Raw genomic sequence first — 14,290 nt, forward strand, 5'->3', positions numbered from 1 at the left:
TGGGTTATGTTATGTGATACTATCGGATGTTATGGAAATAATTGATTTTGATTGTTTTTAAATTGATATGTTCGTGTTCTGTTTTTTTTTTTCAGAATTGGAGGTCACAGTTATGTTTATGATCTTATCACGGATAAAACTATACTATAATATATAATATGATAATTACTAAATATAATATTTGATTTTAATTGTATCAATATGTTATATTCGTTAATTTTATTATAAACGTTTTACAGTTCAAAAAGACAGTTTGTAATAATGCAAAGAAATATTACCTAATTGATACATGCTTCTTGTCTTCTTTCTTGTACACATCTATAGAAATAATCAACAAACCTTCGAATGAACTCTTTGTAAAAGCGTTTATGTTTAATAATTAATACGTAATAAATTATTCTTAGCACAACCGCAGGGGTAGCTTGAAATAATACAGCGCATCCCCTGCATCTTCCACACGCCCTTATGCTGCAAAATCCAATTAAGCCCCCCTTTGAACGAGCTGTAATTGCCAAATAAGCACTTTTGGGCTATTTCGTCTTGCTTTTATGTATTTCTATATTTAGGAAACAATAGGAAGAAATATTATCTTATATATTTGTTTCTTAAATATTCTGATGTGATTTAGTAATGAACTATTAGATAATGAAAAATTAAACTTAAAATATAATTTTGTATCTATGCCTGTATAACTTTGCCCCGCATTAAACCGAAAAAAAAATACTTGTATACCCATGAACTATTTTATATAGCAGGTAAGGTAAGTAAATATTTATGTGTGTGTAGTAATTGGATAAACTTATGTTTTCAAATGTACGTACGCATCCCAAAAAAATTCCTCTTTATAATATGAGTATATTTATGAACATTAAACCACAGAACATTATATCAAATCTCGTTCAAATCAATATTAAACCGAGTTGCAATTAGAACGAGCATGTTAAATATAACATTACATTACAAGGTTAGGGAAACCCCAAATATTAATATCGAACATAGAAGACGCCCAAAGTGCGCTCAAGTAGATAATATTAGCTATGAGATCATTTACATGCAAAACATGAATCATAATAAAGTATTTGATTTAGCTTATTCAACTTCGCTGAATCATTTTCATACTAAAACGAGTTTACGAGTATATCAACAACGATACTCGTATGTATTGTGAATAGGAAAACTATATTTTGCTAATTTGAAAAAAAAAAACTCAACCGATTTGATAATTCTTTCATGACTACAAACTTTTTCCGATTTGTCCTAGATCAACGCGGGCATATGATAGTTATTAGTTACTAAGTACGCGGGTGGCAATTGCATAAATATTTTTTTACTAGAGGTCCGCCCCGGCTTTGCCCGTGGTACATATTATTTCGCAATAAAAAGTACCATATGTCCTTTCTCGGGTATCGAAATATCTCCATACCAAATTTCATGCAAAATGGTTCAGTAGTTTATTATTATTAGTATTGAGTAACAGACAGACAGAGTTACTTTCGCATTTATAATATCAGTATGGATAGATATAACTATGTACATACTTATAATAATTTTGAGTCTTATCTAAAACTAGCGACCCGCCCCGGCTTCGCACGGGTGCAATGCTGATACTAAATACACTACAGAAAAACTGTGAACGTTGTAATACATATTGTATAAAAACATAGCGGCCCGCTCCGGCTTCGCACGAGTATAAAATATATAGCCGGGCGGCCGGCCGTTACCGCCGCAAACGCTACGTCCCGCAATTTTTAAATCTGTTATATCTTCGAAAATATTCACTGAAATCATACGGTGTAAAGGGACATGTAGATCTATATTAAATGAACAATGTATTCAAGGTATTTAATTGGTTAAGGATTAATGCTGTATTGGTTAAAATCGTATCGAAAATTAGCCATTATTTGTCGTAAAAAGTAAATGACAAAAAAAAGTTATAGTGGGTTATCCATAAGAGATAGACATATACCATCGCAGACTTGTGTGTAGACCTTTTCAATGTGTATAATACTTAGTACATTATTTTGATAAAACTCGTAGGCTCAGCCTGCGTTTGCAATGTAAGCGGAAAAAATGTAATTTTTTTTACGACATCACATTAGAAACCTCAAAAATAACAGTACTTCTTCACTATTTAATGGATGTTGTTATACATATAAACCTTCCTCTTGAATCACTCTATCTATTAAAAAAAACCGCATCAAAATCCGTTGCGTAGTATCAAAGATTTAAGCGTACAAAGGGACATAGGGACATAGGGACAGGGAAATCGACTTTGTTTTATACTATGTAGTGATAGTGACAACGTACCCTTAAAATAATTCCTACAGACGGGGATAATTTGTAGCATCTCAGCACTACTCTACAGTATATTTTAATAATTTCTAAATATCAAACATCACTATCGAGTATCGGTGTTCTTTATTAGGAATTCTTACTCGTTAATTCTTGAGCATAATTCGGTACTTAGCTTATAATCTCTCCTCTAGTACATAAGGTTAAGGTCATCCAAATACGATCGGCAGTTTCAGAGTGAAGGAATACGACATAGGTAGGTATCTATTATCTTCTTGTCTTCTTATATATATAAAATTCTCGTGTCACAATGTTAGTCTGCATACTCCTCCGAAACGGGTGGACCGATTCTCATGAAATTTTCTGTGCATATCGGGTAAGTCTGAGAATCGGCCAACATCTATTTTTCATATGTACCACGGGCGAAGCCGGGGCGGACCGCTAGTTATTCTATAGAAATTACATACTCTCGTCTATTTAATAAAATTTAATCTTGTTTATCAAAAATATTAGCTTCCTTTGAATGTCTCCCTACAAAACGGTCTTCATTTCGTCCTGCAGGCTATTGTGAAACATTACTTCTAATGTACTATAGCTTACTTAGGTATTATAGCCGTTTGTTTTCGGCTAAACAATGTACGTATGAAGAAGTGAGAATGGTTTTAGTATCGTAAGTGGATTATCGAGAAGAAAGTGTAATATTATAGCTCACACTTGTATGTTTAAATGTGCGTAAGTAGTTTAGCTCATTATATAAATAAATGGTATTGTTCCATTTCTTTACATCGTTGTGTTAAGTGAACAATAATGTAATGAATAAATGAAGGCGAGTTTTCTACGCGTAATGTTAATATAAGGGAGAAATTTTTGTATAAACAAGTCCACAAACTCGTTTTGTAGCAAAGCGAAAAATGTAAACCACAACGGTGTTATTTTAGTACCTACTTCGTCGTTGAATGAGTGAATAGGTATTTACAAGGTTTGTAAATTAGGACCGTCATGTTTGGTATTTCAATGAATAGATTGTAAGGTAACAAAGGGACAGTTTGAAGCGAGTTGCTAATGTAATTAATTTTTGAAAAGGATGCGTTAGGTGTTTATCATGTGCTTTACAACATAAATTATCACGTTGTTTAAAATGTCAAGTTATCTAAATGAAAAACTAACCTCTTGGTTCTTTTAAACGTGACTTAATTTATGTGCTTATAATGGTTTTAAATTTTAATTAAATCAATTTCAAGATTAATGTGTTAATTAATTATCTATATATTATATCTTTAAAGTATCTATAAATGTTTATTTTACCCTGAATTGACTGGTGTAAGACAGAAATAAGTTACTTATATTATGTTAAATAAAACTACCAGTTAATTAAGTTGTGTGTTTTATTCTTTGACATCTTAACCATTAAATAAAGTGCATAAATAGGAAAACATTATTTACAAATAAACCTTATTTCGAATATCATACATACAATCAAAAAACTTATTAAGAAAAATAAAATGGTTGCCAGCTTTCTTAGCTACTCTGTAATCAGACCCAGCCTAAATCATACACAATTTTAATAACAAAGACAACATATATTATTTAAAACCACATTTTGAAAGGAACATTTTACATACAATAAAATTATACAACATTAGAATCGTCTCACTTACTTATACATATAGTATCTAATTTTTATTATTATTTACAATACTTAAAACTACAGTTAACTTACGTGAATTGTGCAAAGCGCATATACTGAGGTAATAATTTACAACGTGTAAAATGGTGACTAAAAATTGACTACAACATAGCGACCCCCTTAGATTACAAAATAAAAGACAGATGGAGCGTTGCCGAACTAAACCGAATAATTTATCGTCATTTCCATAAAGCTATGTGTGCTGTCATTTCGCCGTTGCACTGTACGTACACGGTGCTTCTGTGTGCGTGTTATGTTACCAGATAATGAAAAATTTCCCAAATTTTTGCCCGACTACGGAAGAAAGAGGGTTATGTTTTTCGAGTGTAGGTATGTATGTATAATATTTCTTTGACACGCCCTGCAGTATAAACTCTTGGATCGATTTTGAGTTGTGACTTGTGAGGTGTCATTGCAATCATCTGAATTATGAAGGTAGCTGTGGTGGTAGTGACGTAGGCTACATAAATTATTAGCAGTCATGTTTTAATTTTTATTTTAATATAAATTCGGGTTTTTGATATTATTTTATAATATTGTAAAAATTATTTTATCACCTATCTAGTATAGCTACTAAAGTTATACATGGACAAAATAATTTTATTCAATTTTTATTAAATAAATTACATTAAATATATTAAATAAATTACATTAAATTTATTAAATAAATTACATTAAATAAAGTTTTTATTTTTCAAAACATATGAATGCGAATAGCGGTAGTTTTTAGTCGAGAATGCGGGACATTTTATTTTCATCATATCCATCATGTGTTCACATGAATTAAATCGCAAGCGAAAACGACGCTTTTTATAAAAGTAACAAAAAAATGTATAATGCTTTTTAAAATAATCTAATAATGACCATGAACTTTTATTGCACTATACAAATAATCACATTCACGATCGAAAAATCCAACAGCACTACCCCGAATATATTTTAACCATTTTACCCCTAAAAATGGCAAATTCATTTTCAAAATACTGGCAGCATACGTTGAAGTTTTGAATTCCTTCGTATATGTAAAATTATTATTTGTATACAAAATTAAATAAGCCAAATAATCTACAGAAAATCTGTAAAACCATGTTTTATCTTTTTGTTTGTTTTCGGGAACAAGTTTTACAGCGTTTTAATATCACAAGACAGCATTTTTTTACTAAAATATCAAACCCCTTTTGACGTATTGCATGACACTAGAATCGCTATAGCACTAGCGGAGGAACGTATTCGTTTTTGATTTCGTATTTTCTTTGACAAGGGCGATGAATGATTGACATGCTCCATCTGTATTTTATTTTGTAATCTAAGGCGACCCCTAACCGACGAGTTTTTATAATTATCAAATCGTTTTAACTCTTCAATTCCCATGTCTAAATTAATAGCAATTTTGCATTTCTCTTTTACTGAAATAGTTTAGATACATCTGGCGAAGACAAAAACAAAGAACAAAAAAATTAATTCTACCCCCCATTTTTTTTATGGGGGTGTCACCTTCAGGTGACACTGGGCATTGTTTTAACTTAGGACTCTAAAGGACTAACGAGGTTTTTCTTTTTTTGGTAGGAATAAAATATCGATTTTTATTATAATAATATTTATTTATGAACAAGTAGAAAAAAAAAATATAACTTAGGTATTTTATGTGGAACATGTACCAACACTTTAGAAGTAAACCGATATTGCACTTGGCGCACATTTTTCTAGTGCGTTGGTGATGATAGTACCTGCATCTTCAATGTGAGCAATCGAATGCCGAGTGGTCGTCCACAGTTCCAGCACTCCTCACTTCTGTGGGCACTCTCATTTGTGCTGAAACGCCCCAGGCAGAATTACGGTTAACACATTCCGCTGGAAATCGTAGTAGGTCCAGTTAGTTTCCATCAGCCCTTTGATCAGCCATGCATTTTGGCAAGCTGCTTCTATGCCAAAACCCGTTTTTTATCCACAAATCCAATGCGATCTACTTTATGATAGGATCCAATCCGTGTTAGTTGGATACGATGGTAACGATGCTGTTGTCATGCCACTTGGCGGTAATAATTTCATCAGAAGCTTTCTAATATCTTTTTTCTTCGGTATTTCGACTTGTTCTTCCTCGTCATGTACACAATTTTCTCCAGAGGCGGAAGTTCTATTTTGACATTATACTTGTGACCAAAACATGCGACTAAAAAATGAAAAATACTAGCGTCATTTTCGTCTCCACTATCTTCGTCAGTCACCACACCATCATCAGGAGGAAATAAAATAAAAATCGCCTGTGTCTTCTCCGGCGTGCAACTCCTCGGTAATCTCATCTAACGTCAACCTGTAATACGTAAATAAGCTCTAAAACAATATCACGACATAGCAATTAGACAAAATATAAACAACAGTTTTGTTATTACTTACAATGAATTCGGAATAATAAAGTTATTATAATGCCCAGTGTCACCTCCAGGTGACACGGCATATTTTCAGTGCTGTAGTGAAGATGCTATTAGTTATTTTTAGCATAAAATATATTTATATTATAGCTAATACATTCATTTATTCGATATAATAAGAAAAAAAGCAATACTCACTGCCGGGACATTGTTATATCACTTTATACTTCAAGGAATCACACAAACTCTGACTACTTCAAGTACGCGCGAAACAACTAAACAAATTTGCTAAATATCATAAGGTTAGCTTTGCCAGAAAAAAAACATGAATAGTTCAACTAATAAGCTTAGCTACAAACGTGGTAGAAATAAAAAATAAATTTTCATGTGGTAGAAAAAAAATATTAAACTACTGTCACCTACAGGTGACACTGGGAATTGAAGGGTTAAGCGATTTAAATCGTGTTTTATTACAATGACGTATAAGAAACGTCAAAAAATTAAAAGCAAATATAGATAAATCATCGAAGATACTGGCTTTTAGTAAGACTTTGATTGAATTTATACATTACTTAGCCATAATTTTCATTAAAATGCATCCAACATGTATTACAGATTACAATTTCTTCAGACAACATTAAGCATTAAGTTTATTTATTGAAATGAAAGAAGACATTAATTAAACAACATTTTGTATTCATTATACTACAGCTTAATATTATTATCCTAATTTTCCGAACATTTTATCGAATTACCTCTTAATTTTTTTTCCAAAAATGTAGTAACATCCAGTACCGAAAATTTAAATTGTAATTTAAATCAGTCAAAACAATTTAATCACAAAATACGAACTAAAAAGAAATAGGTAACAGAAGTGTCATGGATAGAATATGTCCGCCATTTAAACAAGATGGCGCCACAGTCGAGCGCCAATTTACCGCCCGTTCTCGTGAAAACCTCGTAAATTTTACAAGGCAATAAAATAAACCACCCGATGATCAATTACATTTATATTACAACACCGCTCCTTGTGATAATTTTCGCCGTTTGATCTTTTGGTTTCTCTTGTTCGAGATCATGTTTTGTTGAAATTTTCTTCCAAGTGTCCCCGAGCGCTTTGGTAAAGTGATCGTCGACGCCATTGTTCGAAGTTTTGGCTTTGTCATTTTCTTTTAATCGTGAGGTTTGAATTTTCTTCCAGGTATCACCGAGGGCTTTAGCGAAATGGTCGTCTACTGAAAGACTGGGGTCGTCAACTTCCATGGCGATGATTTTCGTTGGTTTTGGGGGTTCTTCCGTTTTGAATAGTATGGGACTACTGGCTCTATCTTTTGTGTTAGGTTTGGGGCCCGGTTGGACGGCTTCTGTGTTCTTCTTGAAGAGATTCATGTAGTTGTCGCCGAGGGAACGTCTGAAGTGCTCCTCGATGACTGTGTCGCACATTGATAGGGAATCTGTTGAAAAAGGAATGAGTTAGTTATAGTGGCATTAAGAGTCTTAAATTTTAAGGGTAAGCATAAATATTACAAATAATAAACACCAGAACCAGAACACAGAACACCTTTCTACTAGTTACTAGAAAATAAAATAATTATTATGAATTAATATATTGTTTTCACAATAAGGTGAAAATAATCGACAACTTTCGTTATGCAAATATCAAGGGTAAGCCCCGCATGATTAGTTTTTATATTCTGTTATTCATATTATGTACATAATATATATTTAAATAAGTCTCTAAGGAAATATGAACAATAAATTAGTTTTCTATTATATGCATAAATTATTATTATAGAATTGATTGTCCATAATATCAACAGCTAAAGAATTGTTTTTCTTTCCAAAATTTTGTTTTTAGTTTTCGCTTTTTCAACATTTCGTGGAAGGCACACCTTTTTCCTATTTTTATTTTTATTAAGTTTACTATTTTTACTACATTTATTACAGTAACAAAAAAGTCCATATTTACCTGGCGGCGGGTCGCTAGTCTTAATAACACTAGGGCGTGTGTAGGGCGGCGGCGCGGGACGAGTTCGGAGCCGCATGTCGATGGGTGCTTCGCCCCGTGATGGGTATTCTGGCGGTGCTGGAATAAAAGGAAATAAAGTTTTATAGTATGTTTCTAAAAGGCTGTAGAAGCAATATCCTGTTTTTGAAGTACCTTCACATAACGTTGTGGTTATTTGTAAAGAAAAAAAAAGTGTTTTGTGGCATTACAATGTGCAGAATAAAAAACGTGTTTCCTATTTGTGAAGTATCTTCACATAACTTTGAGGTGGTGTAGTGGTTATAATTTTGTAATATCAATTCTGTTATAATGTGAATTTCAATATAATAAATGTAATGGAAGACAGCAGACACAAATAAGTGGACTTGAAACTGAATTCATAATCAGTGTAATTTACATAGCAATTAGCAAGTGACAAAAACATCAAGTCCTACATACCTTATCCATTGAATGATAGAAAAGGTAATTGTTACAAATAGTGATAAACTATAACAAAGTCACAATTCCGCACTCCTTACATTACTATTATGGTGCATTTACATCAAACGAGCTCATTCTAACCCCATTATGTCAAATAACATAATAGTGAAAACAGGCGTAGGGCATTTTTTCGTTGTTCCTAACTAGTGCGCTCGAAAATAATCTACGTAATGTTCTAATACTGAACAACACTGAATACGATGTTTCGTTTACACTAAAAATCACAAAATAATGCTCTTGCTCCAGCTCTAACTCTATCTCTTGCTCTATGTTCGTTTGATGTAAATGCACCGTTACACATTTTAAATCCTCACCTTTTCCATTAACAGCTACATTAGTTTCCTCAGATTCATCAGAGAACTCCCTGTCGCTGTGTGTGTTATACTAAACAACACTAAATACGAGTTTTCGTTTACACTAAAAATCACAAAATAATGCTCTTGCTCTAGCTGCTCTTGCTCTAACTCCAGCTCTATATTGGTTTGATGTTAATGCACCGTTACACAATTCAAAACCCTCACCTTTTCCATTAACAGCTACATGAGTTTCCTCAGATTCATCAGAGAACTCCCCGTCGCTGTGCGTGTGCGCGCGCGCGATCGCAGGCGCTGTTCGCTTCTCGTTGAACGATTGCGAGCGTAGCGCCATCTTGCAATTGTCTCTGGAAGTTTATGGAATAATGTTTACTTTTTGTTAACAGAAGAACTTCTAAAAGTTGGTAAAAAACTAAAAGTACTGGCAAGTAAAGTTAGGTGTAGTGTTGTTACTTGAATATCAAAACATTTATTTTGCTACAAACAATGGATTCATGTCTAACATTTGTGCAATATGCACCTATACTTTTCTAGAGTTTAGACTCGCTAGTATGTTGAAAAGGTAACTAGAGACCTATACCTACTAAAAGAGTCCTTTTTTATCTACATTTGCTGTAGCAAATGTATATAAAATGTTTCTAATTATATATTAAAGTAGGAGGAGTACTTTTGATAGTTTGTTTATTTGTAACGATTTAACCATATTCAACTGAACTTAACACATTTTATCGACCTTTACCGAGAAATCATAAACCTAGACAAATTCGCGAGGAGCTAGTTAATGAATAAAGAAGAATCACACATTAAGTCAAGGAAATAATATGAAATATATGAATTTTAAAATCTTTCTTGTAAGAAATAATAAATGCTATAAGAAGACGCTTCTGTAGCATGACAGTGCGTTACTTCAACCGGCTATTCGAGTGTATAATTATTATCTATTCGATTATATTTTATAGATGATGCATCGTATCAAAATTTTAAATCAATATAATGGTTATTACCAATATTAATTATACACGTGATTGATTTTATAAAAGTGACATATTATAAAAATAGACCTATTTGGTTTTATTGAAATTAAAAAAACAGCATTTTAATTAATGAACTAATGAATTATTAAATTGATTTTACATTTGCTTATTTCTCTAAAACTTATGCTAGTTTTAGGTAACTGCAGTAAAACTACCTACATAACACTACTCGCATATCTATACATATAATAAATCTGTAGAAGGGTCAATTCTGTACATTGAAAATATTGAAAAAATAAATAGCAGGGGGTGTTACTGGATCGATACCAAACCCAAATATGTGATTAAAAAAATTTTTGTCTGTCTGTCTGTCTGTCTGTCTGTATGTTCAGGCATCACGTAAAATCTAACGGTTCGATTTCGATGAAACTTGGTATAATTATACCTTATTATCCTGGGCGTAAAATAGGATACTTTTTATCCTGGAAAAATACGTAAAAAAAAATTAATCTTAATTTTTCAGTTTTATCCATAGACGTTGTTCTGTAGAACCGCGAACACACGTTGCGTATTATTATAGGCCTAGCCGTATTTGGGTCCAATAGATATTTATAAGATGTCATTGTCAGAGTTACTCAAAATGGAGAAATAAACCATCCACGCGAAGACCGACATCCGCGCGGACGGAGTCGCGGGCGGAATCTATACATATAATAAATCTGTAGAAGGGTCAATTCTGTACATTGAAAATATTGAAAAAATAAATAGCAGGGGGTGTTACTGGATCGATACCAAACCCAAATATGTGATTAAAAAAATTTTTGTCTGTCTGTCTGTCTGTATGTTCAGGCATCACGTAAAAACTAACGGTTCGATTTCGATGAAACTTGGTATAATTATACCTTATTATCCTGGGCGTAAAATAGGATACTTTTTATCCTGGAAAAATACGTAAAAAAAATTAATCTTAATTTTTCAGTTTTATCCATAGACGTTGTTCTGTAGAACCGCGAACACACGTTGCGTATTATTATAGGCCTAGCCGTATTTGGGTCCAATAGATATTTATAAGATGTCATTGTCAGAGTTACTCAAAATGGAGAAATAAACCATCCACGCGAAGACCGACATCCGCGCGGACGGAGTCGCGGGCGGAAGCTAGTTCTAAATATTTTAATAAAACACAATTATATAATCAACTAGTTGTTCGCTCCGGCTCTTCTCCGGCTCCGTACGTCGTTTGTATTTTTTTTTTAATTTAGGGATAAAAAGTTTTCTTTGTCTCTCTCCTGGTTCAAAGCTCTAAGAAAATTGGTGAGTAAACTTAAAAACATCATCTTTACAATGACAATATAACAAGACTACTACTTTTTATTCTAACAAATAAATAAATATTTAGGTCTATATTCCTTCTCATGAGCTCATTGCCTGACGCTTGTCAGACGTAAGATCCTATTATCTATTGTCTCTGCTACACAAATTACAACTCTAACTACGAAGTACCTAGGTCTATATTCAGGCAGGCGCGTGCGCCGCTCCCTGCGCCATTTGCCCGTGAGCTCTTTAGCCTGACTCCTGGGCGTCTCTGGTGAAAGGGTCCTGTCACCTTCCGATTCACCACTAGACGCTGTGCTTGGTGTCTCTGTAACAATATAATTTATTTATTATATAAAATTTGTATTTTAATCTAGATAGATATCCATTACTCTTTGTCAAAATAACTAAGTAGTTAAATGATAAAGGTAATGAGATAGTTTTATCCAATTTTTTAATGACATCTGCCAACCCGCACTTGGCCAGCGTGGTGGATTATGGCCTCATAGGAGGCTCGTGTCCCAACAGTGGGAACACATATAGGCTGATGATGATGTATTTAGTATTACAATTTAAATTGTATGCATAAATATTTTATCATTTGTAAATAATATGTACGTTTAAAAATATGTATGTGTATAATGTAGAGCTATTATTAATTACTATATATTCATATATAAACACTGTTCGCACATAATATGGCTGATAACCTCAATAGCGTAAATATTTAGCACGAATGTAAAATATCAAGTAAACATGCGTGTAGATTAATTATTGTATGTACCTATTCACAATATGGTATGAGAGAATTCTTGAAAAATAATAATGTGATATTATTAAACATTTGTAAGTAAAAAAAAACATTTGGTGAACATAAAATTAAATGTTAGGTAAACTCTACGAAATATCAATTATTAAAAAATATAACGTAAAATATATTTAAGAAAATAACAAAAGTATTAAAAATGAAAATATTCAAAATTTCATTCCGAATAAGAAAATAAGTAAATCATTTATGTATTTAAACGCAAATTAACAATACGAATAAATGGTTAAAAAATTTCTGAACCAACTCATACAATATTTTGTCAACAACAAAAAAATAAATTTATTCCATAACGCGAAAACATTATGAAAAGTACCTTTTTGTGAAGGAGCAATCCAAGGCTGCCATAGAGGCACATTAAATTTCGGGGAGTGAGGAGGTTCCATTGATAGATATGAAAGATCACTTAAAGAAGTCCGAGACAGAAGCAACAAATATTGCTGAATTTCCATCATCAACGCACTGAACCACAAGCACTCACATCAAGGCGCGATAAAGACACCAGAACAATACTTAAAAATTGTAACCGCGCCAATAATCCTATAGAAAACGGAACGTTCCCGCTCTGGCGTCTCCGCACAGGTAACACTGAAGGTCGACTGAATAAAAAACGAGCTGGAAGAGATTACATTGGAATAAATAAATGAGATAAACAAAAAATGAACCGAAAAGGAAAAAGAGCATCACGCTACATCCACGCGGCCGGACGTTGAGGCGCTTCCTTCGAAACATAACTACAGGGCGTTTTGAATTCGAATCTGCCATCCCAAATCATCGGCCCGCACTTCCACTGACACTCTGATAGCCGAGCCGAAGGAAAGTCATGTACGAATTGAATATGCATTGTTATAGTTACTGGGAAACAGGCCGATAAGTGACAACGAGGGCACGATCTTAGCGACCTCATCGTGTATGCACAAAAGAATTGATGAACCGAGATAATATGAATTTCTATGTCAGCGCAAATATTTTCTTACCGACAACCTCGTTTCAAATGTATGAAATATTTATGTGCACGTCAGTAGTTATGCAGTCGCCCGTTATGTGACTGCAAAAAGAATATTATTATCATAAACAGTACAATGGAACTGTTTTGTTTCAATTTATGAATGTTTTGTCGTATTAGGATCACCCCTTATATGGGATACATCAACCTGTTCGCTCCATTCATGAAAGTGCGTGAGCGCAGGGCGCGGGGATTAATGAACCCTCTCTTCACTTCGCCCTTCCTTTGCTAATACAGCCTTAAAGCTTTGTTAAACGCCATTTGAGGTTCTATAACCGAGGCAAACGCATGACAATCGCTTGGTAAGAATCGGCGTGAAGTATGAACGCAGCAATTAGAAACAAACTTTATGACTGTGAGTTTAAAGATTAGAATCATGTGCACTGTTCTTACTAATGATAGACTTTGAAATTACGGTGGTTGTATCCTTACAAGGTTATGTTTTATTTTGATGCGGTTGTAGAGCGGGCTGCGGGGAGAGGCGCTGTGAGAAGTTGCCGCGTTCTGTAGCATCGTATAAGCATTAGCTTTTTATTATTGTTTAATAGAGCTAGCCCCGAATCGACTCAAACAGGTAAGCCGACTGTTGGCGCCGCATCGAGCTAGTTTAATTAATTCTCGGATGGGATACACCTATTGTTCATAAAAAAGGTTAATCTTTCTGGGAATTTCGTTGTATTGATTGCTAGAGATAGTATTATTTCTGTAAGAAATGAACGACTATTATACGAAGATATTGGAACCATCCCAGGTTTATAGAGTTCGAAACTATAAGTAATAGTGTTCATCGATCTACGTTAGACGAACTATCCTTTTATGTCGGAGCAAATACACCGGAGAGTAATTTAAAGCAGATCGCAAGTAAGTACCGCCCGTCGAGTGCAATTAACGGGCAAGGTGTTTTATTCCTTTTGATCCTTCCCTTTTATTTGTTCCAGCGCTCATTCAAGCGGAGCGCCACGGGCGTCGCTACCTGATGTCGTAATAGACTATCAAGTGTCAAATAAAATTACTTTGGGC

General features: G+C 33.5%; 1 protein-coding gene and 1 long non-coding RNA gene across 3 annotated transcripts in view; one reads left to right on the forward strand and one right to left on the reverse strand.

Moving 5' to 3' along the window:
- LOC149484549 (uncharacterized) overlaps positions 1–14,290 on the forward strand; it is a 163,123-nt gene that overhangs the window by 131,686 nt on the left and 17,147 nt on the right. The gene's annotated exons all lie outside the window — the stretch shown is intronic.
- LOC149484556 (uncharacterized) overlaps positions 6,798–14,290 on the reverse strand; it is a 32,988-nt gene continuing 25,495 nt past the window's right edge. The window contains exons 1-5 of one of the 2 annotated variants that reach the window (XM_089700738.1): positions 12,581–12,734; positions 11,628–11,766; positions 9,358–9,497; positions 8,318–8,434; positions 6,798–7,802 (exon numbers count right to left, since the gene is read on the reverse strand). In XM_089700738.1, coding sequence (XP_089556864.1) covers positions 7,357–7,802; positions 8,318–8,434; positions 9,358–9,497; positions 11,628–11,766; positions 12,581–12,719 — 981 coding nt within the window. In that variant the 5' untranslated portion in view covers positions 12,720–12,734 and the 3' untranslated portion in view covers positions 6,798–7,356. Of the gene's footprint in view, positions 7,803–8,317; positions 8,435–9,357; positions 9,498–11,627; positions 11,767–12,580; positions 12,735–14,290 lie in introns of those variants that run through there. The other variant, XM_089700739.1, reaches the window with a different exon arrangement.

This window comes from Colias philodice, chromosome 11 (genome assembly GCF_061535455.1).
Source record: "Colias philodice isolate Cphi_HAF_F1 chromosome 11, ilColPhil1 Martin Lab GWU primary, whole genome shotgun sequence".
NCBI classification, from domain to species: Eukaryota; Metazoa; Arthropoda; class Insecta; order Lepidoptera; family Pieridae; genus Colias; species Colias philodice.